At 32.3% G+C, this 20,906-nt stretch overlaps 1 protein-coding gene across 3 annotated transcripts in view; it reads right to left on the bottom strand.

The window, feature by feature from the left end:
* LOC127707472 (membrane metallo-endopeptidase-like 1) overlaps positions 1–20,906 on the bottom strand; it is a 50,350-nt gene that overhangs the window by 12,481 nt on the left and 16,963 nt on the right. For 2 of the 3 annotated variants that reach the window (XM_052212004.1, XM_052212005.1), the window contains 7 exons: positions 20,657–20,811; positions 12,020–12,136; positions 6,185–6,319; positions 4,873–5,599; positions 3,396–3,515; positions 1,823–1,953; positions 152–217 (listed from right to left, as the gene is read on the bottom strand). In XM_052212004.1, coding sequence (XP_052067964.1) covers positions 152–217; positions 1,823–1,953; positions 3,396–3,515; positions 4,873–5,599; positions 6,185–6,319; positions 12,020–12,136; positions 20,657–20,811 — 1,451 coding nt within the window. The remainder of the gene's footprint in view (positions 1–151; positions 218–1,822; positions 1,954–3,395; positions 3,516–4,872; positions 5,600–6,184; positions 6,320–12,019; positions 12,137–20,656; positions 20,812–20,906) is intronic. The other variant, XR_007984936.1, reaches the window with a different exon arrangement.

Below are 20,906 nucleotides of genomic sequence, written 5' to 3'. Positions count from 1 at the left end.
AGTACGTATATTAATGAAAGACACCGAAAAAAAGGAAGACCGAAAGGAACTTTGAGATGAAAATGAAATCAATAAGGAAGACCTGTTAAACGTGCGGGAGCATTGTGCACTTACAAGTGTGAGGATTACAATTGTGTTACTCAATACTTACTCTCTGTGCTAGATGTATTGACAAAATATCTCTAAAGTTACTGCTTTTTGTTAAATCTCCACGAACCTAAAAATAAACAAAATTGTTCATAACCGTACTGACTTCACAACAAAACTGAAAACTGTTCCTATCAAAGGAAGTCTAATGTTGATAATTTTGAACTACCTTTGCATGATTTGTGAGCAAAGGTACAATGTACGTTTTCCCTCAAAATAAGATAAAAACTTAAAATAATGTTTCAAAGAATAAGACGAAAACGTGATTACACATAGGGTTCAATGAAGCTTATAAGGCATCATTGCTGCCAAGTTTGTCACCACGAGATTGGTGGGAGATGTTATAATCATCATTCATAGTCTGATAAGTGTTTACCTTTTAAATCATTCAATGAATAAATTTTAAATTGCCCAATCAGAACTAAGAAATGCTTCCGATTTTCTTTTTGTTTTTACTTGATTAGAACAAAATAACACAAAAGTCCTTCCTTGCATTATTTTGACATACACTTTAGCTCGATTATGCATGTACTTTCAAAGGAAAATATTTAAAAGTGATTTCCCATAACTTTCGGTGGCACATGTGTCAACCAATCAGCACGAGACGAGGTAAATACTCTACTAATTATCTTTCCTGTAAATTTCAAAAATAGTTTCAAATGTGAAGAAGTACTTAAATTGCAGATTGGTTATTTAGTTTCAAAGAAAACGATGAAAGCTTGGTTCAAATAAGGAATCTATGTGGCAGCAAATATTTGGTTTCATTGTACGTTCTTAAAGTTTTAATAATTGACCAAAGATAATCAACAACTGCTTCTTGAATTTTATTTTCCGCAAGTTAGGCAAAATAATAGATTTTAATGACTGACGCTTCATGCATATTTCCCTGGAGTGTTTGGTTCAGATTAGCCTTGTAATTCAGAGAGAGAAAATGATAATATAATATTCTTATTGTGTTATTGGAACCGTTTGATATTATTACAGCCAATGTATCCCATCCGATCAGAACTAGTCTTCAAATATTTTCTGAAAAGTTTGAAATTGTTTGGATTTTATTTATAGAGGAGAAAACTTTACCAATCAGAGCTGAGAACGGCCTCTGCAATTTTAGTTTTTTTGTGTTTTTTTTTTTCTTCCATCTTGATGAAATGAACTCTTTTTTTTGTGAAAGATTGACCATAAATTGTCTAATGGTCCTGATGTTTCACGTGATTCTGGTGTTTCACGTAGTTCGAAAGAGAAAATTCACAACTCGATTTTGCAAAGATGTGGATAGGAGCTAATAGGCCATCAGGAGGGTCTTTGTAAAAGTTTTCCTATTATAGTTTCCGGTTATCTTTCAACAGAAATGGCTGGTATATACCTAGGGAACATATCCATGGTCACCTGTGACAAAGATATTATATAACGGTCAACCATGCAACTCGTGACGGCATCCGTAAAAATTTCAAATGGGGGCTTCAATTTTACCGCTTGGGATCCTTGGTCATAACCAGCAATCCTCTATCAAAGAAAATTAATGGACAGATGATGGACGCCAGTTTATGATAATTGCTGGTATTGGAAGGGGAAACTTAATGGGCAAGTAAAAAGTGATTTGTAAAATTAATTTGAAATAGTTGACTTTCAGTTCGATATTTCATTTCCACTTGTAGTCAGAGTAAACAAAACTTACATGGATTATTCTTCCTTGATCATTGGAATATTTATATGCATTGTAGAACTCAGCTAAGCACTCTAGATGATGAGCAATTGTATACACGACACTTTTGTCAATGGTACCACTAATATAGTGTGAAAGAAGAGCTGAAAGATAAAAAAGAAAAAAACAATCACGATATGCATTGGTATATAGATGAGGTAAAGTTCAATTTTATATGACTGTTTAATATCTTTTCTATCAAGAAACAAATCAATGGGCTGTCTTTGTATTTACCTTAAATATAGTCAGTTAGTAAATAACCAACTTAAATATTGGAGTTACTATTGTCCTTTTTTGCAAAACAAAAATGTAAAAGCAAAGAGACTACAACAAAGTTAAATAATTATCATAGATTCACAAATTGTGCGCAGCAATATTATCATTTAACATGGCTACTACTGGTTAACACAACTACTTGTGTATAGATAGTATATAAACTCATCGTAGATACCAGGATTGAAATTGTGTACGCCAGACGCGCGTTTCGTCTACAAAGGATCAAAGGATATTACCCCCTTAAACATTAATCATTCACCATTGCCAAGACTAAGAGATATTTTTTAAACATTACAGATCGTTTAAATAATTTGCATTTATACTATTTAAAAAAGGGGTAAGCTTTAATGGTACAAATCTTTTATTATTACTTCTAGACCTGTAAAGGTTTGACTTTCTTGATATTCAGGTCCACGTGGTTTTCATTTTTATTTTCTATTTAGTTTTCTATGGCATGTTTGCTACATGATACGGGTTATGTTCTTCTCATATATTTTATGATGGTATGATACTAAACTCCTAACGGGAGGGATTGTTCTTGATTTTCATATGATGAAGACATAATCTTTCAATCAGTTTAATTGAGGTCTGGTAGTAGTCCTTTGTTAATTTATGTATCATTCTCATTTTGCTTATTTTCTTTTGTTACTAGTACCTATTCTGACATAGGACTCGGAATTCTTTTAAACTGAGTTTTACTGTGCGTATCGCTGTGTGTTTCTTTATTCTACATTGGCTAGAGGTATAGGGGGAGGGTTGAGATCTCACAAAACATGTTTAACCCTGCCGCATTTTTGCGCCTGTCCCAAGTCAGGAGCCTCTGGCCTTTGTTAGTCTTGTATGTTTTTTAATTTTAGTTCATTTATATGTTTTGGAGTTTAGTATGACGTCCATTTTCACTGAACTAGTACACATTTTCATTTAGGGGCCAGCTGAGGACCACCTCCGGGAGCGGGATTTTCTCGCTGCGTTGAAGACCCATTGGTGGCCTTCGGCTGTTATCTGCTCTTTGGCCTGGTTGTTGTCTCTTTGACATATTCCCCATTTCCATTCTCAATTTTATTTTTATTTTTCCATGAAGTATTCATTCTCCCAATGCTTTGGCCAATGTGATTTAGTGTTTCTAATATTTAGTAATTGTGGTATTCACGCATATTTCAATACAAAGATGTTTCATTCTGGTAGGGAAAAGGATAAGAAAATAATAAATATAAGTCCGGAACAAAATTATACCACATATAATGTAAGCAAAACACAGTTTTATACTTACCGTTTAAATCAAACACTTCTGCTAATGCTTGTGATACAAGACCTCCAACAGACCCATAAAGTAGTGTCTCAGGAGAGGAATTGTAAAACACTGGATTTTGTAAACCTAACGATGATATTTCTGTAAAACGAAAAAAAAACACGAGAATCATGAAAATGCTATACTAAAAATAAAAGTGTGTGGTTGAAAAGATCAGTAAGCATGACTAGAATCAACATATTTTCGTTTATTCCTGAACTATAAATCAGGCCGGTGGTTTTTCATTTGTTCACATTTTGTCCTCCAGTGACCTTGTATAGTTTCCTATACGGTATTGGTTTATGCTCATTGTGTAATACCGTCAGTGACCTGTACCGTCAGTGACCTGTACCATCAGTGACCTCTTCATATCTTTGAATCTTGGTCTTTGATTGATAGTTGTCTCTTTTGCGATCATACTACATCTCCCTACATTTATAATAAATTATAAGGTACCCCATCAATTGTATCAGTTGGTCGATCAACACGAATTTTAAACAAGCTGAAAGTACCTCACAAGCTACGTACCTGTCATATTTGTTATCAATCGGTCACAACACCCGACTGTGTGCGAATTCTATTGCGAAATACGAATGAAAGATTTAATGATTTCATATCCTCTGGTTAAGAAATTGCTTTGAAGTTGTTTTCAGTAACTTTGTGCATTTAATATAGAATAGTTCAATAATGTGTTCTTGAATTTGTGTTTTTGTTATCTTATACTGTTATTATAGTATAGAGTAAAGTGGGATATCATCCGGATAGTTTTTGCATTCGCAACTTTTGCAGACTCGGGAAGTTTATTAATCGACCAAAACATGCTGTAAAGACACCTGTCTACGGTTGAAAACTGCATGTTTACCTCTAGATAGCTTTGGTCGTTTGCAAGAAATTACAATAGGCTTTAATGTAAAACTGCTAAATTCACATGTCATTATAATGGACACCAAAATTACAACGTAGTTCACTGGTATTATACTGAGGAAATTAACCATGTTACTTAGTAGGTGACACAGTTGAAGTATGTTTTCAAGTAGTATTTCTTTTATTATAATGCTCAGTCAAAACCCATAGGTTAATGTCTAAACATCACTAAATACCTGTGTTAATCAAACATCAAAATATTTTATGAATTATTTATAATTATTGCTGAGTGTTAAACCAATATTTATTACAATTGATCCATCAGTATGACTTGTACTGTTTTATATTATCGTATTGTGAGCATTGGCTATAAAATATGTTTGCTACAATCTGTACTATCCAACCCCTCCCCTCCTTTTCCCCCTCAAAAATGATAAATTCAACAACAACAGCAAAAACAAAATTAACCAACTTAATGCCAATGCAGAAATAATATTATGTATTTTAACAGAGAGAGAGTAGTGTTGTCATTCGTGATTTTGATTTGGTTCAGTTGTTGATATAAGTATGCGATAACTAGCTTATAAATACTTACCAATTTCTCTGTTCCAGGAATTATACGATGCAATACTTTGATCGAATGCGGAAACAAAATGAATTCCTTTCATGTCAGATGAGTATTTACTCTCCAATGCTCCAATCACATTTTCCTGATAATTGTTAGTCATATAGCTATAGTCTTTGTTATAATTGTTATTCCAATTAAAAGATAAATTAACATGTATTGTATGTGAAATTATGTCATTTCGCTGTAGCTCTGGTATCCAGTACTGATCTTGTATAGTCTGCATAAGAGATTCTTTCAAACTGGAAAATAGTTTCCTAGAAACACTTTCGAAATACGTGCTCTGGTTTGATAAAAATATTGCAGATAACGGAAAATATTTTGATAATAATGAAATACAATATGAATTATCATAATCGGAATCTTTTGTTTTATATACACTTGTTGATTTAATAAATTTTGGAAAATGTCTATATACATACTTATATACATCTGAATTGACAAAAGTATGAGTTAAAATGTATTTTATAACTAACTCCACTTTTGCTTCTGAGATCACAGACGAAATGTCAGACACTAAGTCAACATGGCATAGTTCGAAGTTCTCGTCCACTGTTTTATCTAACAGAGTAGAGAAAAATAAAATCCAGTTGATATTATATCCTTCATGTAAACGTTGTAGGTCAGATATAGTCATCCTGTTTTTGCAAAACGATATTTCTTCCGAATAATTAACTCCACCGTCGGAATACCAAACCTACAAAGGGAAATTGTTGCTGTTAAAAAGAGGTGTTCTTCTTTGTGTCTGCTTGCTGGTACATGCTGGTCGGACCAATGGTTGAAAGTGAAAGACTTAATTACTGATAAACAATTTCTAGATAAAATTGCTAAACAAGAATTATTTTGATGTTAACAAATGGTGTCCAACTATTCGGTATTGGATGTTGTTTAATGTTTTATCATTGCTATTACTATTGAATCTGCTGGAATATATTGGTCTTCTCTTAGATTTTCCTTGAATTCATCTGTGAATAACAAATATTTCATCACTCCTAAATCCTTATATGCGGGTAATGCAACTTTGAAGTATAGCAAGAGACGTTTACCCTGTCAACACATCCGATCATGCTCCGAAAATTTGGAGTTAATGCGATTCCCTCTAGTTTTTTTTCTCTTGGTATATTCAAAACAGATTTACAAATGTCCACATCGGCAAACAAGCGTTGCCTCGTATTTCTTATCAATTCACAGCAACTCTAAGAAGGTTATCGAAAATTGATCAAAATGTATTTTTGTTAAAATGGTGTAAATAACATACGCGTGTATTACTTGTCATACGTACCTTATTCAGTGACATTTCTAACTCGAATACCTCGCTTGTTGCTTGGAGTAAGCCATCAACATCTGAATTAAAGCTAGTGTTCCCGAATACAGCAAGTAATGCTTCAGACAAAAAATATTCATAAGCATGAAGAACCTGAAATTTGTTAAATGTAACTTTAAAACAGACATGCAGTTACCTAGCTGATTATTTGTTTGTTACTTGATTAGATCAGTTTCTATAAAAACTTATAGTTTTAGAATGAAAAATAGGTACCGTCCTATAAATATGTGTACTTTGCTTTCACAACCGAATGCAATCAATGCATAATAACGTCGACTGGCTTCAGTGATGACTGTTAACGCTGGCTAGCATGACAACAAATTCAATTGTCGCCTTAACTCGTGAATCCAACATATTCACTGTTAGTATACAATTTATTAATGAATTTGGTCTTTAAGTTGTTTCATTGTGCATGTAATGACATAAAAGAAAATGATAACATGTATTAACCCAAAGATGTTTTTTTCTTCCTGTCATCTTTTATACGTAATCGTTATATATATATATATATATATATATATTTATTCAAGATAAAAAGGCATGAATTTGACAGGTACAAAATATTACAAAGACATAGATACAGCACTAGACATAGTTTATAGACACTTAAATGATATACATGTTTACTAAAAATTTTAAATTAAGAAAATGAAAAATAAAAAATAAAATTATGAAAATTTTCATGATATTTTGATAATATGATTAGACTAGATTTAAAATGAGTGAAATTTAACTTGACTAGATTTTACACTGTAGCCTAATATCTTAGGATGACCCACAAAAGTTAGTAAAACTTATTTCCAGTGGGGTCCTTTTATAACGAGACTTCCAGTTTACACCAAAGGTTGACACATAAAAAATACAAGCACAAATCATTTAGAATTTATCACAGATAAATGGTCAAAGCCCAAGTATAATTAATAAAAAACAAATTCACTATTAAAGATGGATTTAAATTTATCCATCAAAAATTTTTTCACCTGCACTTTAAAATTAAATTTTTTGGAGCAACTTTTAATCGTGTCTGGTAACGAATTCCAGTCTTTTATTCCATTATAAAAGAAAGTGGTTGATTCACACCCTTTAATTCCTGGTATATAAAAGTTTTTACTACTTGATCTTGTATTGAAAGATGTTTCATTTTTAACAAAATTAGTATGTAAATAATTTGGGCATATATTGTTAAAAATGTTAAAAACATGATTGAGTCTTAGTTGTTTGACTCTATTACTAATATTTAAAAAGCCCAATTTCTTGAATTCAATATATGTCACACTCTTTCTGGGATGTAATTGCAGAATAAATCTCACAATCTTATTTTGTGCCACTTGAAGTTTATTCTTCATTTGTTTTGATATACCTTCATACCAGCATGCACATGCATAGTCAAAATGACATTGAATCAGGGAAGAGCACAATGTTTTCCTAGATTGAAAATTTAGACACTCTTTGTTTCTATATAAAAATTTAAGCCTTTGATTGACTTTTTTCACTATAGAGTTGACAATAAAATCACCAGTTAGAAACTGATCAATTATTATTCCCAAATATTTTACAAAAGTTTTGGATTCAATATTAATACCATTACAGGAGATAGCAAAATCACCCGGTATTAAAGACCGAAGTTTTCGACCAGGACCAAAAATTATACTCTCCGTCTTTCCCAAATGTAAGGACAATTTATTGTCAGTTAACCAATCATGGCATGATTCCAGCATTCTGGATAATTTATGCGAAATGACTCCAGGGTCTATATGGGAAAATAAAATTGCAGTATCATCTGCATATATCAAAACTTTACAATCTGAGTCGATGCTAGTTTGAACATCATTGACATAGATCAAAAACAATAGTGGACCCAGTAAGCTACCTTGAGGGACACCACATGTAATATTACACACTTCTGAAATCACCCCATTTACACTTACAACCTGTTTTCTGTTTGTTAAATATGACTCAAACCAAGGTATAGATCTAACCCCAATTACTTCTAATTTGTCACATAATATCTTGTGATCTACTGTGTCAAATGCCTTCTGTAGGTCTAATAGGACCATGCCTGTAAAAAGACCTTTGGCTGTTTGAGCTTTAATGTGATCTATCAAGTGAATGAGACAAGAATCAGTTGAATATGAACTTCTAAATCCTGATTGAAACTCAAATAATAAATTATTTGAAATCAAAAATTTTTCAAGTTGCTTATAGGCAGCTTTTTCTAGAATTTTAGAAACAATACTTAAAATACTGACAGGCCTGTAATTTTCAGGCTTAAGTCTGTCATTTTTCTTAAATAGGGGCTTGACCTTAGCCATTTTCAGATCGTCAGGTACCGTACCCTCAGATGTAGATAAATTTATCAAGAAAGTAATGGGTATTTTCAGAATTGGGGCTGCATCCTTAAGAAACCTTGCTGGAATACCATCTAGGCCCATGCTCTTACTTATATTAAACTGCATGGTTCTTTATACACAAACTCCTCTGCTACATGCTTTAGATTAAAAAAAAATATCTGATTTCCTTCTCTGAACATAAAAGGATCTAACAATATTTGTAGTGGCACTATATAAACCCTTTGCAGTTGGTAGTTTTTCTACCAGTTTTGCAGCTATAGTTGTAAAAAACATGTTAAAATTATTTGATATTTTTTTGTTATCGTGACAGTTTTGCCCATCAATATTTAATACTATATTAGGATTTGATTTAGGATCTTTTTGATATCCTAAATTTTTAAAACTTTTCCAAAGTTGTTTTGGGTTATTTCTATTTTCTTCAATTTCACTGCTGTAATAGTCAGATTTTGCAGTTTTGCATGATCGTTGAACATGATTTCTAAGTTTACTAAACTTTTTGAAATCTTCAGGATTTTTAGAAGTCTTAAAATCAGATAAAAATTTGTCTCTCTGCTGAATATCTATTAAAATTTCAGCTGACATCCATGGTTCTGTTCTTTGTTTAATACAAACTTCTTTAAGAGGGGCAACACTGTCAAGAATATCCATAAAAATTTCTTTAAAAACTGACCAGGCCTCATTTATGTCTGAGGCACTGAAACACCTTTCCCATTTTGCTTTAGTAAGCTTAGCTATAAATTCATCTTTATTATAAGATTTCACAGATCTGACTTAGACATTACTGTGCTTATTATATACAGATTTTGCTAATTTTCTAGTACAATATACCATACAATGATCACTAAAACCAATATTTAGTACACCAGACTGAGAAATTTTCTCTGTATTATTACATAAAATATGATCTATTACAGATGCTGTAAATTCTGTTATTCTTGTTGGCTCTTTAATAATTTGACTTAAATTAAACAATTTTAAAAGCGCATTAAAAGATTTATACAGTGATCCACTCTGATCTTTAAAACATATGTTCAAATCACCAAGTAATATAATTTCACAATCCTCTCTTAGCTGAGACAAAAAATTTTCAAATTTCTCAACAAAATTACAATTTTGAGGGGGTCGATAACAAGTCCCGACAAAAATAGGTTTAGATTTTGGTAATAATAATTCAATACACAAAAATTCATCATTATTGTTTATTTCGTCCAAATTTATTGGCGTAAACGCAAGATTTTCTTTAATGTACATACACACACCACCTCCACATCTGTTACGGTCTTTTCTGAGGATAGTGTATCCAGGGATGTTAGCCTCTGTATTGGTTATCGTTTCATCAAACCAGGTCTCGGTTACAGATATCACTGCTGCTTTTGTTTTAAACGCAATAGTTTGTAGCTCAGGAATTTTTGTAAGTAACGAGCGGGCATTCAGGTGAATAAAGTGCATTCCCTCCTGGAAACATTTAAAGACTTCATCAGAATGTAAATTGTCATTTTTTGTAGCTTCGGTAGAACTCACCGACTCTGGTTCACAATTGTTACCATCGTATTGATATTGGTCATCATCCTCGAAAAAAGAGTCTGAGAAATTTGGCAATTGACGTTTCGAACAATACCATTCATCATCACTTTGAGATAGGATGTTGTATGATGTTACCGTGATATTCATGCATTTAATGTGGAACCATAGATCACAATGGTCACACATTATTGCTTTCTGGTTGGAACGAACAGACTTTGTACAGCTGCCGCATGGGTATTTCACTGGGCCAGGATTGGAAGCTATGTCACCACATACCAGAATGTTTATAAGAGAAAAAAGTGCTTTTCCATTTCGGGCATGGAGGCCGCCATTTTTAAATTTTCGTAGGTTGTTTTGCATCAGATAATTTTCAACTGATAAGTCATTAATTTTCAAATGTTCTATGTTCGTACTGGCATAATATCCTAGATCTTCAGCTTTAACAAGTACTTGCTCATAGTAGTGGTCTCTAGGTGGATAAAATCGAGTTAAAATACTTATAAAAAGGAGAGCAAAATTTAGCCACGCCATCTTGGCTGAACCGGAAGGTTCAGTAAGCACTAATATATATATCGTTTTATGTCTTTAAGGTAGTATGGTAGTCTTCGGCCATCTTGGGTCGCATGTAGTAGAAAACGATTGATCCAGATTTTGAATGAAATATTAAGCAAATTTTGAGGCAGGAGTACAATTCTTTATATAAAACTTTACATTTAAACGAAGAAAATAAGGTTGTTTTATCTAATTATTACGACTGTTTTTACAAATGTAGAATACCTTATTACTGTTTTAAAATTTTTAAAACTTGTCCGGTAATTTTTCTCTATTTTCTATTATACAAATAAATAATACATTTTTCTGAAAGCATTTCAAAATATGTATCTTCTCATATTTTATTTAAAAATTCTGTCATCTGGCTTTGCTTCGTTACACATAATAATGCCTTTTCTTTGTATATTCCTTACAAAATGAGACAATTTTTCACATCCTGACGCTTGATAGCAGCCTTTTTTGGTCTATTTTTTTATTATATTTAAAAAAAAATACCACTTTTAACTACATTTTAATAAAGTATGAAAAATAAATCTGTCATTTAGTTCATACCCTCATATTGCCTTAAATATTTTACTGTTTTAGGGATTAAGAAACTAACAAAGCGAACACAATACGCGAACAAAACAGAGTGCATTAGTTTAAGAATCATTTGATATTTTCGCAAATGCATTTATAAATTTGAATGGCGCTGAATGCTGTAAATCACACCATCAAAAGAACAATGTAAATATTAACTGATAAGCCGATACTTGGTTTAAACATACGACCCTTTCATTCCTCCGTGACTATGGGTAATTTGTCATAATAATCGTAGCTTTGGATTTTTGAACTTTCATTTGTATTTGTCATGTGAGAACTTGATAAATGATTATTGATATTGGCACAATAGATTTTGTAATCCATGCAAATGATTCAGTTTCATTTTCTTAGTACTACAAGAAACAGATGCTTTTCCGTATGTTTTATCTGTCAAATTTGTATTTTTATGATAAAGAAATAATAATCTAAGGGCAGTGCTAATAAAGACGATTATTAATATTCTAATTGTTAGTGTGTTATATAGTACTCTCAGATATGAGTTGGTATTGTCTTGTAACCTTGCCTGAATCGTTTTTATTTTGTTTTAGTGTATTTACGTAAATCAGTTCAACTTTTAAAACATTCGATAAAACTAAATTAGTAGTGAATGGTTCATTTTTTGTTAGATTTTACGATTACTGAACGTATCAGCAGATGCAATATAGCATGACACATCAAAAAGTATTTTCCTCAGTTATATACGATTTTTTTACCTGAAAAGTACATAATAAATAATATCAACCCTTTTCTACTTTGTTCTATTTGTACTTTCAGGCTTTGTTACCTTATCGGGTGGATATCTAAAGTTGAAATCTGCAGGCATTAAGTAACGGAAGCTAGGGATTTCTACTCCGTGGGCAAACAACTCTTCCACTAAATCGTTGGAATATCTGTTGGTAATCTGTAAAGAAAGTTTATGACTTACAATATCATATTTTTAAAAGGCTGTTAACAACGGTAGAGCCAATATATTCACTCTTATGAAATCTGTGTTTACACAATTACCACTGAATACTTTCAAATGAAGACCATAAATGCTTCGACTCAATAGAAACAAATATAGTTTCCAACAAGTAAATGACATTTCAGATTTATTTAAAAAAAAGAACTTTTAACCGCGTAGATAACGTACGCCCTTCTGGGCGTACTTGCAATTGACGCTTCGACCAATCTGTACGTCCAATAAATAACGTTAGTATATACTTAGTAGTAAATACAGATAAATTGTATGTGTAATACAATCATTGGCAAGCATACTGTATCAGCCACCCGTGATGATATCGATATCAGCACGGTTGCAAAGGCTTTATCACACCTTTAATCTGCATGACGTCACGTCATCGATTGCAGTCACTGTTGCAAAGCCTTTATCAAACCCCTAATCTGTATGACGTCATGTCAAACCTATAATCTGTATGACGTCATTTCAAACCTCCTTACCTGTATGACGTCATGTCACATAAAAACATCTACGTGGGGTATATGTATATAATAAAGTGTTTATGATATGGCTTTTCCAATATCACACACCGTATCAACCCTCAACCAATATAATCCCTCGAGCAGAGCTCTTGGGATTATATTGGTGTCTCGGGTTGATACGGATGTGATATTGAAAAAGCCATATGATATTCTCTATTTTTATCGCCCTTCCCTTCGCCAATATCACCCTGCTCAGTGCGTGTTCCGTAATTCTAGTATCATGGCAGGCATTACCAGCGAATTCACAATGTCTGAGGAGAACTTATCAGCGACGACACTATGTGTAGTTTATTTGCTCGTTCGCTGCGCTCACTCGCCATAAAGGTTCACATTGTGGCTCACGGTTGATATTTTATACTTCTTTACGTTTAATATACTAGAATTCAGCTTCCCAGTCTGAATGACCAAACGATTTATATATTCCCAATATAGATTAGATCTCGGTGAAAGAGAGGCGAAAGAAACCAAAGGAACATTCTAACTCACAAGTCGAAAATAAAATGATAACTCCATGGCTAAAAAAGAAAAATATCAACAGACAAGCAACTGTGCACAAAGCACAAACATAGAAAACTAAAGACTGAGCAACACGAACCCCAAAAATTGTGATGATCTCAGGTGCTCCGGATGGGTAAGCAGATCCTGCTCCGCATGTGCCACCCGTCGTGTTTCTCATGTAAGTACAAACCCGGTGATAAGTCAATTCGGTAGGTCATATTCGGGCGAAAAGGGGACGGGATTTTAGTTACGACAATTGGAACATATCCGTTGTCATCTGTAAAACAGATATTCCATTATGGCCAACCAACTCGTGATGGCGTCCGCAAAATTTACGTTTACATCCGCGACTAACTAAGTCGGTACTGCTACTAGTGGACTTTCCGCTCCTGGGAGTACCATCACTCCAATACAAAGAACAGCTGATACGCTACTAAAATTAAAGTCGAAACTACCTTTGTCAGTTAACCCTAGACGGTTTGGCGCTCATGGCTTTAAGGTATTGAAACATTAAATGCATTTGGCTTATCCGAAGTTCCGGTCTTGAATGCATCTGATGGAGGGTGTTCCATAAACACATAAAGTGCACACTTAAATCGCTATCATAAGACGACATCTATAATCAATGAAAGGTTGTTAAACAAATTTACACTCCTACAAATCATGATATGTTCCAATTGTGTTGTAACCACAATCCCTTCCTCTTTTCCTCGAATGTGACCTAGCAAATTAGACTAATCACCCGGTTTGTACTTACATGAGGAATAAGACGGGTGCCAAATGTGGAGCAAGATCTTCTTACCTTTCCAGAGTACCTGAGATCACCCCCTGTTTTTGGTGGGGTTCGTGTTGCTCAGTCTTTCGTTTTCTATGTGTGTTTTGTGTACTGTTGTGTGTCTTTTCGTTATTTTTCTTTTTTTCCCATGGCATTGTCATTATAAAAATAAGGAGATTTAGCATGATTACCAATGAAACAACTATCTGCCAAAGATCAAATGAAGTGGATGTTTTGAGTTTTTGACTTATGAGTTTGAATGTTCCTTTGGTATCTTTCACCTCTCTATTAAAGAAGTGGGGTTTTGACCTAACTATTTTAAACACATGATATCTTCTTTTAAATGTTTACTATACAGACAACTTATTTCAACTATTTAATGATTTAATGTCACAACGATATGGACAGTGCTGCGTATCGGTATACTTGTATTTCAACTTCATGCAAGTCTTGAAGAAAAAACCAGCTTTTCTTTATATTCAGTGTGGAGTAATCAATTATGCACTTAAAATTTAACAATCCCTGTTGTTGATATTTTATCAATAGTTTTGATACAATTTAATGGAGCAAACATAACCAACAATAGCATTCAACTCAAAAAGTGTCACCGTTTCCTTGTTCTTAGCTTGTGTCAATATTTGTTGACTAACAAACGGAACACAGGCGTGAAATCACGGGATTTGTTTCCTGAAGCTAACGTGTATCTAATTCAATTCTTTGTCGTCAACATAATGATTCCTTTTAATATTCTATTTCGTATTGAAATATCCGACATTTATGATGCTAAATCCAAGAAATCATTGATAATTATAGAATCGGATTGTCGGACATCCGGAATCGAAGAACTTCTTTCACTTTGTTAATGGCAGCCCGTTGAGATTGCATATATAACAAATTTTGAAAACAGAACCATCAGAGTTTTCTATTTGTATTGATGTTTTTTTAAATTTTTGCTCTTTAATATTATCAAAGCTCCTGATCAATATTTTCCTGTGTGAATGAATAATCCTTAACGATTTAATTGACACTTTACATTCCTCTTGCTTTGGATAGTATATATGTTGAACATCTTTTAAGCTAATTTCAAAATAAAATTAATCATAGAAAATTCATACAAAAGTTGATGTAAAGTCACACGAAACAACAAATACGACAAACAGCAATGAATTCCAAGAGGAGGGGGAGGGGGGTCAACATTGTTAGTTCATTATTAAAGATATTTCATGGAACATGTAATAGACCTTAAAATAGCAAGTTCAATATGAAACAACAACAATATACACATATGTATGAACCCCAAACTAAGTGATGTCTTAATATTTCGACAGGGTATACGCTTTATTCCTTTAAAGGACTGTTCTAAACCGGACAAACGCCTGCTCGAAACATAAATCCTGGCTTATATGATCTACTTTAATGACCCCAGTCGAATTGTGTAATCCATGAACTAAGGACATAGCATACATTTGGAAAAATCCTGACCTAATATATTCATGCTTCCCAAAAAAAAACATACATGATGATAACTAATAAATTTGTTTTACAGACGATCAGCAAAAGACTACAAAGTCATTCAGAAACAAACAAAAACTTATGAGTCTTATATTTGACAAAGTTCCGTTCCGGAAAACAAAACAAAAATCATGAAAGTTTTTTAAAATCTACGTTATTTTATACTGATTAATACATTTGAATTAGTTTTTGTTATAATTCAGTTACTCCCGTTTAATGATACATATGTTAAATGTTTATCAACGTTTGTCTTTATTTACTTTTCATTTATAAGCGATTACTTCAAAGACCTGTTTGTCTTAGTTTTTATTTGATCCTGGACCAATAAACATAATCCCATAATTCAAATAAAGGTTGCTTGAGGTAAGTCAATACTAAAACTTAAAGAAAAGGAACAAATATAAAGTTCGTTAAAATAATCCTATAACCAGTCCCATTGATCTTTTGGCTTCTGGCAGCGATGAAACCCTCGTAAAAACCGGGAAATTCCGAAGTTGTCATTTGCTGCTAGTGGAATATTAAAATCAATGACCTATAATCTGCTATATTCACATTTTTATAACATCACTTGGTTATCTGTCACATATATTTTATTATCTAAAATCTGATATGGATCCTTGCTTAATTTCTGACAGAATTTTAATGTATTCAGACAAGGGCTTTTAATGGTAAAAGCGATGAAAAAGTCAAAAGAAGAACACTCTACTATGTTTTCAATTTTATAATCGATTTTTGTCTCTTTTGGGAATTTGTCGCATTTATTTTCTCACCAAAGGCATTGTTTAATTTACATATGTTGCAATAAAAACGCTTTAATCCTTGTTGTGAGTTAACTGATATGCATCCCTGGAATCTTGTTACTTTGTGAATTTCCATAAATGTCGCTTCGGAATCTCAGATGCTTTCAACATAAATTTTCAATTAATTATCACTGAACTCTTCTTTAACGTGATGGAAACTGACTCACCTTTTTGTATAAGATAAAGAAAAAAACAGGATTTAAAATCAAAAAGAGTATTGGACCTAACACCAATATTGTATTGAACTTCCTTGGAATAGCTTAATACCAGATCAAGATAACATGACCATATTAAACGTATACCTTTTATGTCTTTGATACAAACTCTAAGCCCGTAAAACGTTGATTTGAAAGATGAAGTATGAATTTGATTATTCCACACAGCATGAAGATTGATGTCGTACTTGGTGCAATAAGAGATAACATTATTTTTCATTATTGATTCATCCACTTCTGGATCTATAAGATCTGGTCGGCTGGCAAATGTTCTCTCGACAGATATCCATTTATGAAGTTACGTTAAAACAATAATTTCATTTTACTTCTCAAGAAAGAAAATAGAAATCTTAATAAAGTTATAATCTTGTTTAGGTCGCAATTTCTTGCCCTTTTTTGCGTGTTTGTGAGGCTCTTATTATCAATATTTATTAATTCCGTATGAGATGCGTGTAGACCGCGAGCAGTAAATGACACTGTTTTGTACTATTTAATAAATATCCTTTGATGTAAGATATTTTTATTTGTTCTATTTATCAATAAAACAAGCACAACAAGACCCACGAGCATCTGTTTTGTACTGATACGGGATGTCTGTATTAATTATGACTGATTACAAGCTAATTTTGGATAAAGAAAATCAAATTAGTAGTTTTCTACAAAGAAAAATTGATTTTGTTATAGGAAAAACAATAATATTGAATTTTTGCTCGGGAATTACCATTTTCATCTTCTTTAAAGCAACCGAACGAACGGCTTATACTTATTTGTTTAATGTTTAATGTTTCAACGTGTATTTAATATATAATCACCTATTCGTCAACTTTACTGTCAAAGGGTGCTCGATTTACAAAATAAATGTACAAGGTAGAACATATATCAATTGCTATATGTATGGTGCAACGTTTATCAGGAATGCTTAGTGCCAAAAAAAAAACACATTAAAAGACGTACTACTATATTCAAATTAAAAACAATCTGATTAAGAAGGGCCTATAAGGTCAACAGTATAGAAAAAAAAACCAGCAAATTGGAAAGATAATTGTAAACCAAACCATTTTATCTATAATTCAAACCACCTTAGTTTTGTGTGTTTTTCATTGCATGATTCTGCCAAAAGACTAATATAATCTCATAAGTTAAGTCAAAGTTGTCTTTTACAACAATATTTGAAGATGAAAAAGATTTTTTCTTATAAAATATCTGAAACACATGTATAGGCGTTTCATGGACAGGAATTTTCTAGTATTAACTTAACCTTTGTCCACCAACTCTTTTTTATCATTATAAATATACATTAAGGATTGACTGTCATAAAATATCATATGATTTTTATCAACATATAGATCACAATGAATTCAGTTTTAATAATACTGAATCTAATTGAAATATAAAACTCTGATTTCATTATACTCATGAAGTATAACAAAATCAGAATTCTATATTTTGATTAGATTGATTAATACTAATTCCGTGAACAGTTTATATATGAATTTTCTCTGATGTCACGTTTTAAAACTATTTTTGTTGTTGACTCTTTGGACACATATATATCTTATGCCTGCCCACCATCTCAATATCCGTATGTAATCCATTTTGCTGCGTTCAACACATTTTTTCTCGTAAATATAAAGTTCAATCTACATCAATAAAACAAGTTGACAATGAAACAGACATCGAATCGATTGTCCAAAAAACCATCAGGTAGTATATGGCCTTCAACGATGGGCATGTGCTCAAACCATAATCAATCTCTCTTTTAGGTAGTATATGGCCTTCAACGATAGACATGTTCTCAAACCATAATCAATCTCTCTACTAGGTAGTATATGGCCTTCAACGATAGGCATGTGCTCAAACCATAAGCAATCTCTCTTTTAGGTAGTATATGGCCTTCAACGATGGGTATGTGCTCAAACCATAATCAATCTCGCTATTAGGTAATATATGGCCTTCAACGATTGGCATGTGCTCAAACCATAATCAATCTCTCTACCAGTTAGTATATGGCCTTCAACGATAGGCATGTGCTCAAACCATAATCAAACTCTAATATTACCAAGAGTGTAGAGAAATTTTTCTGTCTGTTTTTGACTGTGCCATTTCTTCTACTGATCTCGGAAATAAGAACAGGATAAAGGAGAGATGGAAATGCTACCCTTCGGTTTTTCGGTGGGTTTCGTGTTGCTGAATCTTTAGTTTTCTGTGTAGTGTTTTGTAGACTGTTGTTTGTTAGTCTTTTTTGTTGTTGTTGGGTTGCCGTTTCATTAACATATACCCAAATTCTCCCTTTATTTATCACTGTCTGTCTTTACTTATTTATAATATATTCTTTCCTCAATTCGCTGGATATTACTCTTTTTTGCCATAAATATTCTCATATGTGCATCTAATTTTTCGCAGATTGTATGTTGTCCCTTTATAAATCAATTTAGAGTCTCACTTTCACATGGGTTTTTTTAGAATTAATTAGCTATCCCCATTGACCTCAATTGTTAGAATGTACAACAATCAATTTCTAAATTGAAATGATGTTTTAGTTGTCATGATAACAGTTTCACCGTTAGTGCTATTAGACATCTCCTTTTAATCTCCAGAACAATGAGTATTATTGTTTTCACGAACATTGTGTTTTGTAAACGTTCGTAATAATTGTAACATTCTATCTGAAATTTAGTTTTAACGATTTTCACTTAATTTTTTCAAACAGATTGCCATAATCACAAGAACTCTTATCTGTTGATTTGTGTAATGCATCGTAGACGGAATTGTATGAAAATGCAATGATATAGATTTGTAATTTAGTTTTTTATAAATTTTTTTATTATTGACTTTTTGACTTGTAAATAGCAGTAAACTTGATTTTGTCAAATTCGGTATCGTATTACATTTTAATCTAATTTCCTTTCTGTCACCACATTTACTTCGACATTATATCGTGTTTAACAACTTGTCTTTAGTTTAGTTTCAGATCGAGGCCGAAACAATTGAATAGTCACGTGTCCTTACTATTCCGGCCTTTTGTCTCCCTAATAGCTATTTCCATGTCTTGATTTTAATGGATTGAGGTTTTTCTAATTTCATAATGATTGTAAAAAGAGACGCATTGTGTTAAAAAAACTAGATACCTGTTTTGAGCATTTCATGATACCATATGAAGTTTTAGTTTTTTAGCTTGGTAATTTTGAGACCAGCAGTTCAGCCTAATTATAATGATCTAAAAATATCAAAGAGATACAATATCTTCCTTTTTAATGATTTTGAAACGGAAAATCCCAATGGTTTGCCATCAATCAAAGAGTGCTTTGGAATTAATTAAATTGTACCTGATACAGCTAGAAATCTAATATTTATATGAACTAGTAAGATAACAATTGTTTTTAAATTATATGTATTCTTAACAGTACATTTTTAGTGTGATCCCGAAAAAAACTCTAAGGAATGAATGGAACAATTTGCGTGGAATATGTTTTGGTAGACTTTAAGTAAAATTATCGACTTAGACAAGAACTACTACCAAAAAATAACGCAAAATTAAAACGCAAAAACACTTAGTATATTCTTTCTCATACTTCTGTCCATTATCTTTCAAATTTCAAATATGCTAAAAAAACTATCTCAGAAAAAACACTTTGCTTGTATCTAAAATCAAGTGTAGTAATTCACTCATAGTCAATACAGTCAAAATGCTAATATCATTAGAAATTAGATATCTAAGATTTGAAAACAACCTTTAAAAAAAATGAATATTTTTAAAATATCATGCAATGAAAATATTATTCAATGCTACACAGTGCCGTTGAAGACAAGTGTGATTAAATATCACAAATTGCAATATTCTTATATATTAATTTGAAACTATTTGTTAATTACTATATCATCAGAAGGGAAGGCCCTTGCAGAATATGAAAAAGAGAGTAAAGAGCTTTTTGTAATGACCAAGTTTTCATCATACTGGTTGAATATAACTCTATAAAGTTGCTTCAATACACTATTCCTGCCAAGTTTTGTATGAATGTCCCAATTGCCGCATGAGGTTACATGATTTGTAATTTGTTTTGCCACTAAAACCATATAGAGAGTGCCATCATATTTACATGTCTATGTGAAAGTTTACTTCTTTTAAAACAAGAACTTACGGTGATATCTCCATTTTTCTTAACTATTGCTTTGAAGAGAGGCGTAGCTCCATACTGCTTCATAACTATAGCTAGTAATCTTGTGACGTAGTTCTTCGTCTCATTTTTCATATTCACCCCATTATTGGACTTCACGGTGACTAGGAGATTTCTTACTGCAAACAATAGAAAACAAAACAAATAAACAAAATGATATTAGTGATTCACATTAATTATTCAAGGAAAAATCTTATATTTGGTGAAATAAATT

Source organism: Mytilus californianus, unplaced genomic scaffold, assembly GCF_021869535.1.
Source record: "Mytilus californianus isolate M0D057914Y unplaced genomic scaffold, xbMytCali1.0.p SCAF_7, whole genome shotgun sequence".
NCBI lineage: Eukaryota > Metazoa > Mollusca > Bivalvia > Mytilida > Mytilidae > Mytilus > Mytilus californianus.
Note: the sequence above shows the minus strand (reverse complement) of the source record. Positions and strands in the feature narration are given on the sequence as shown.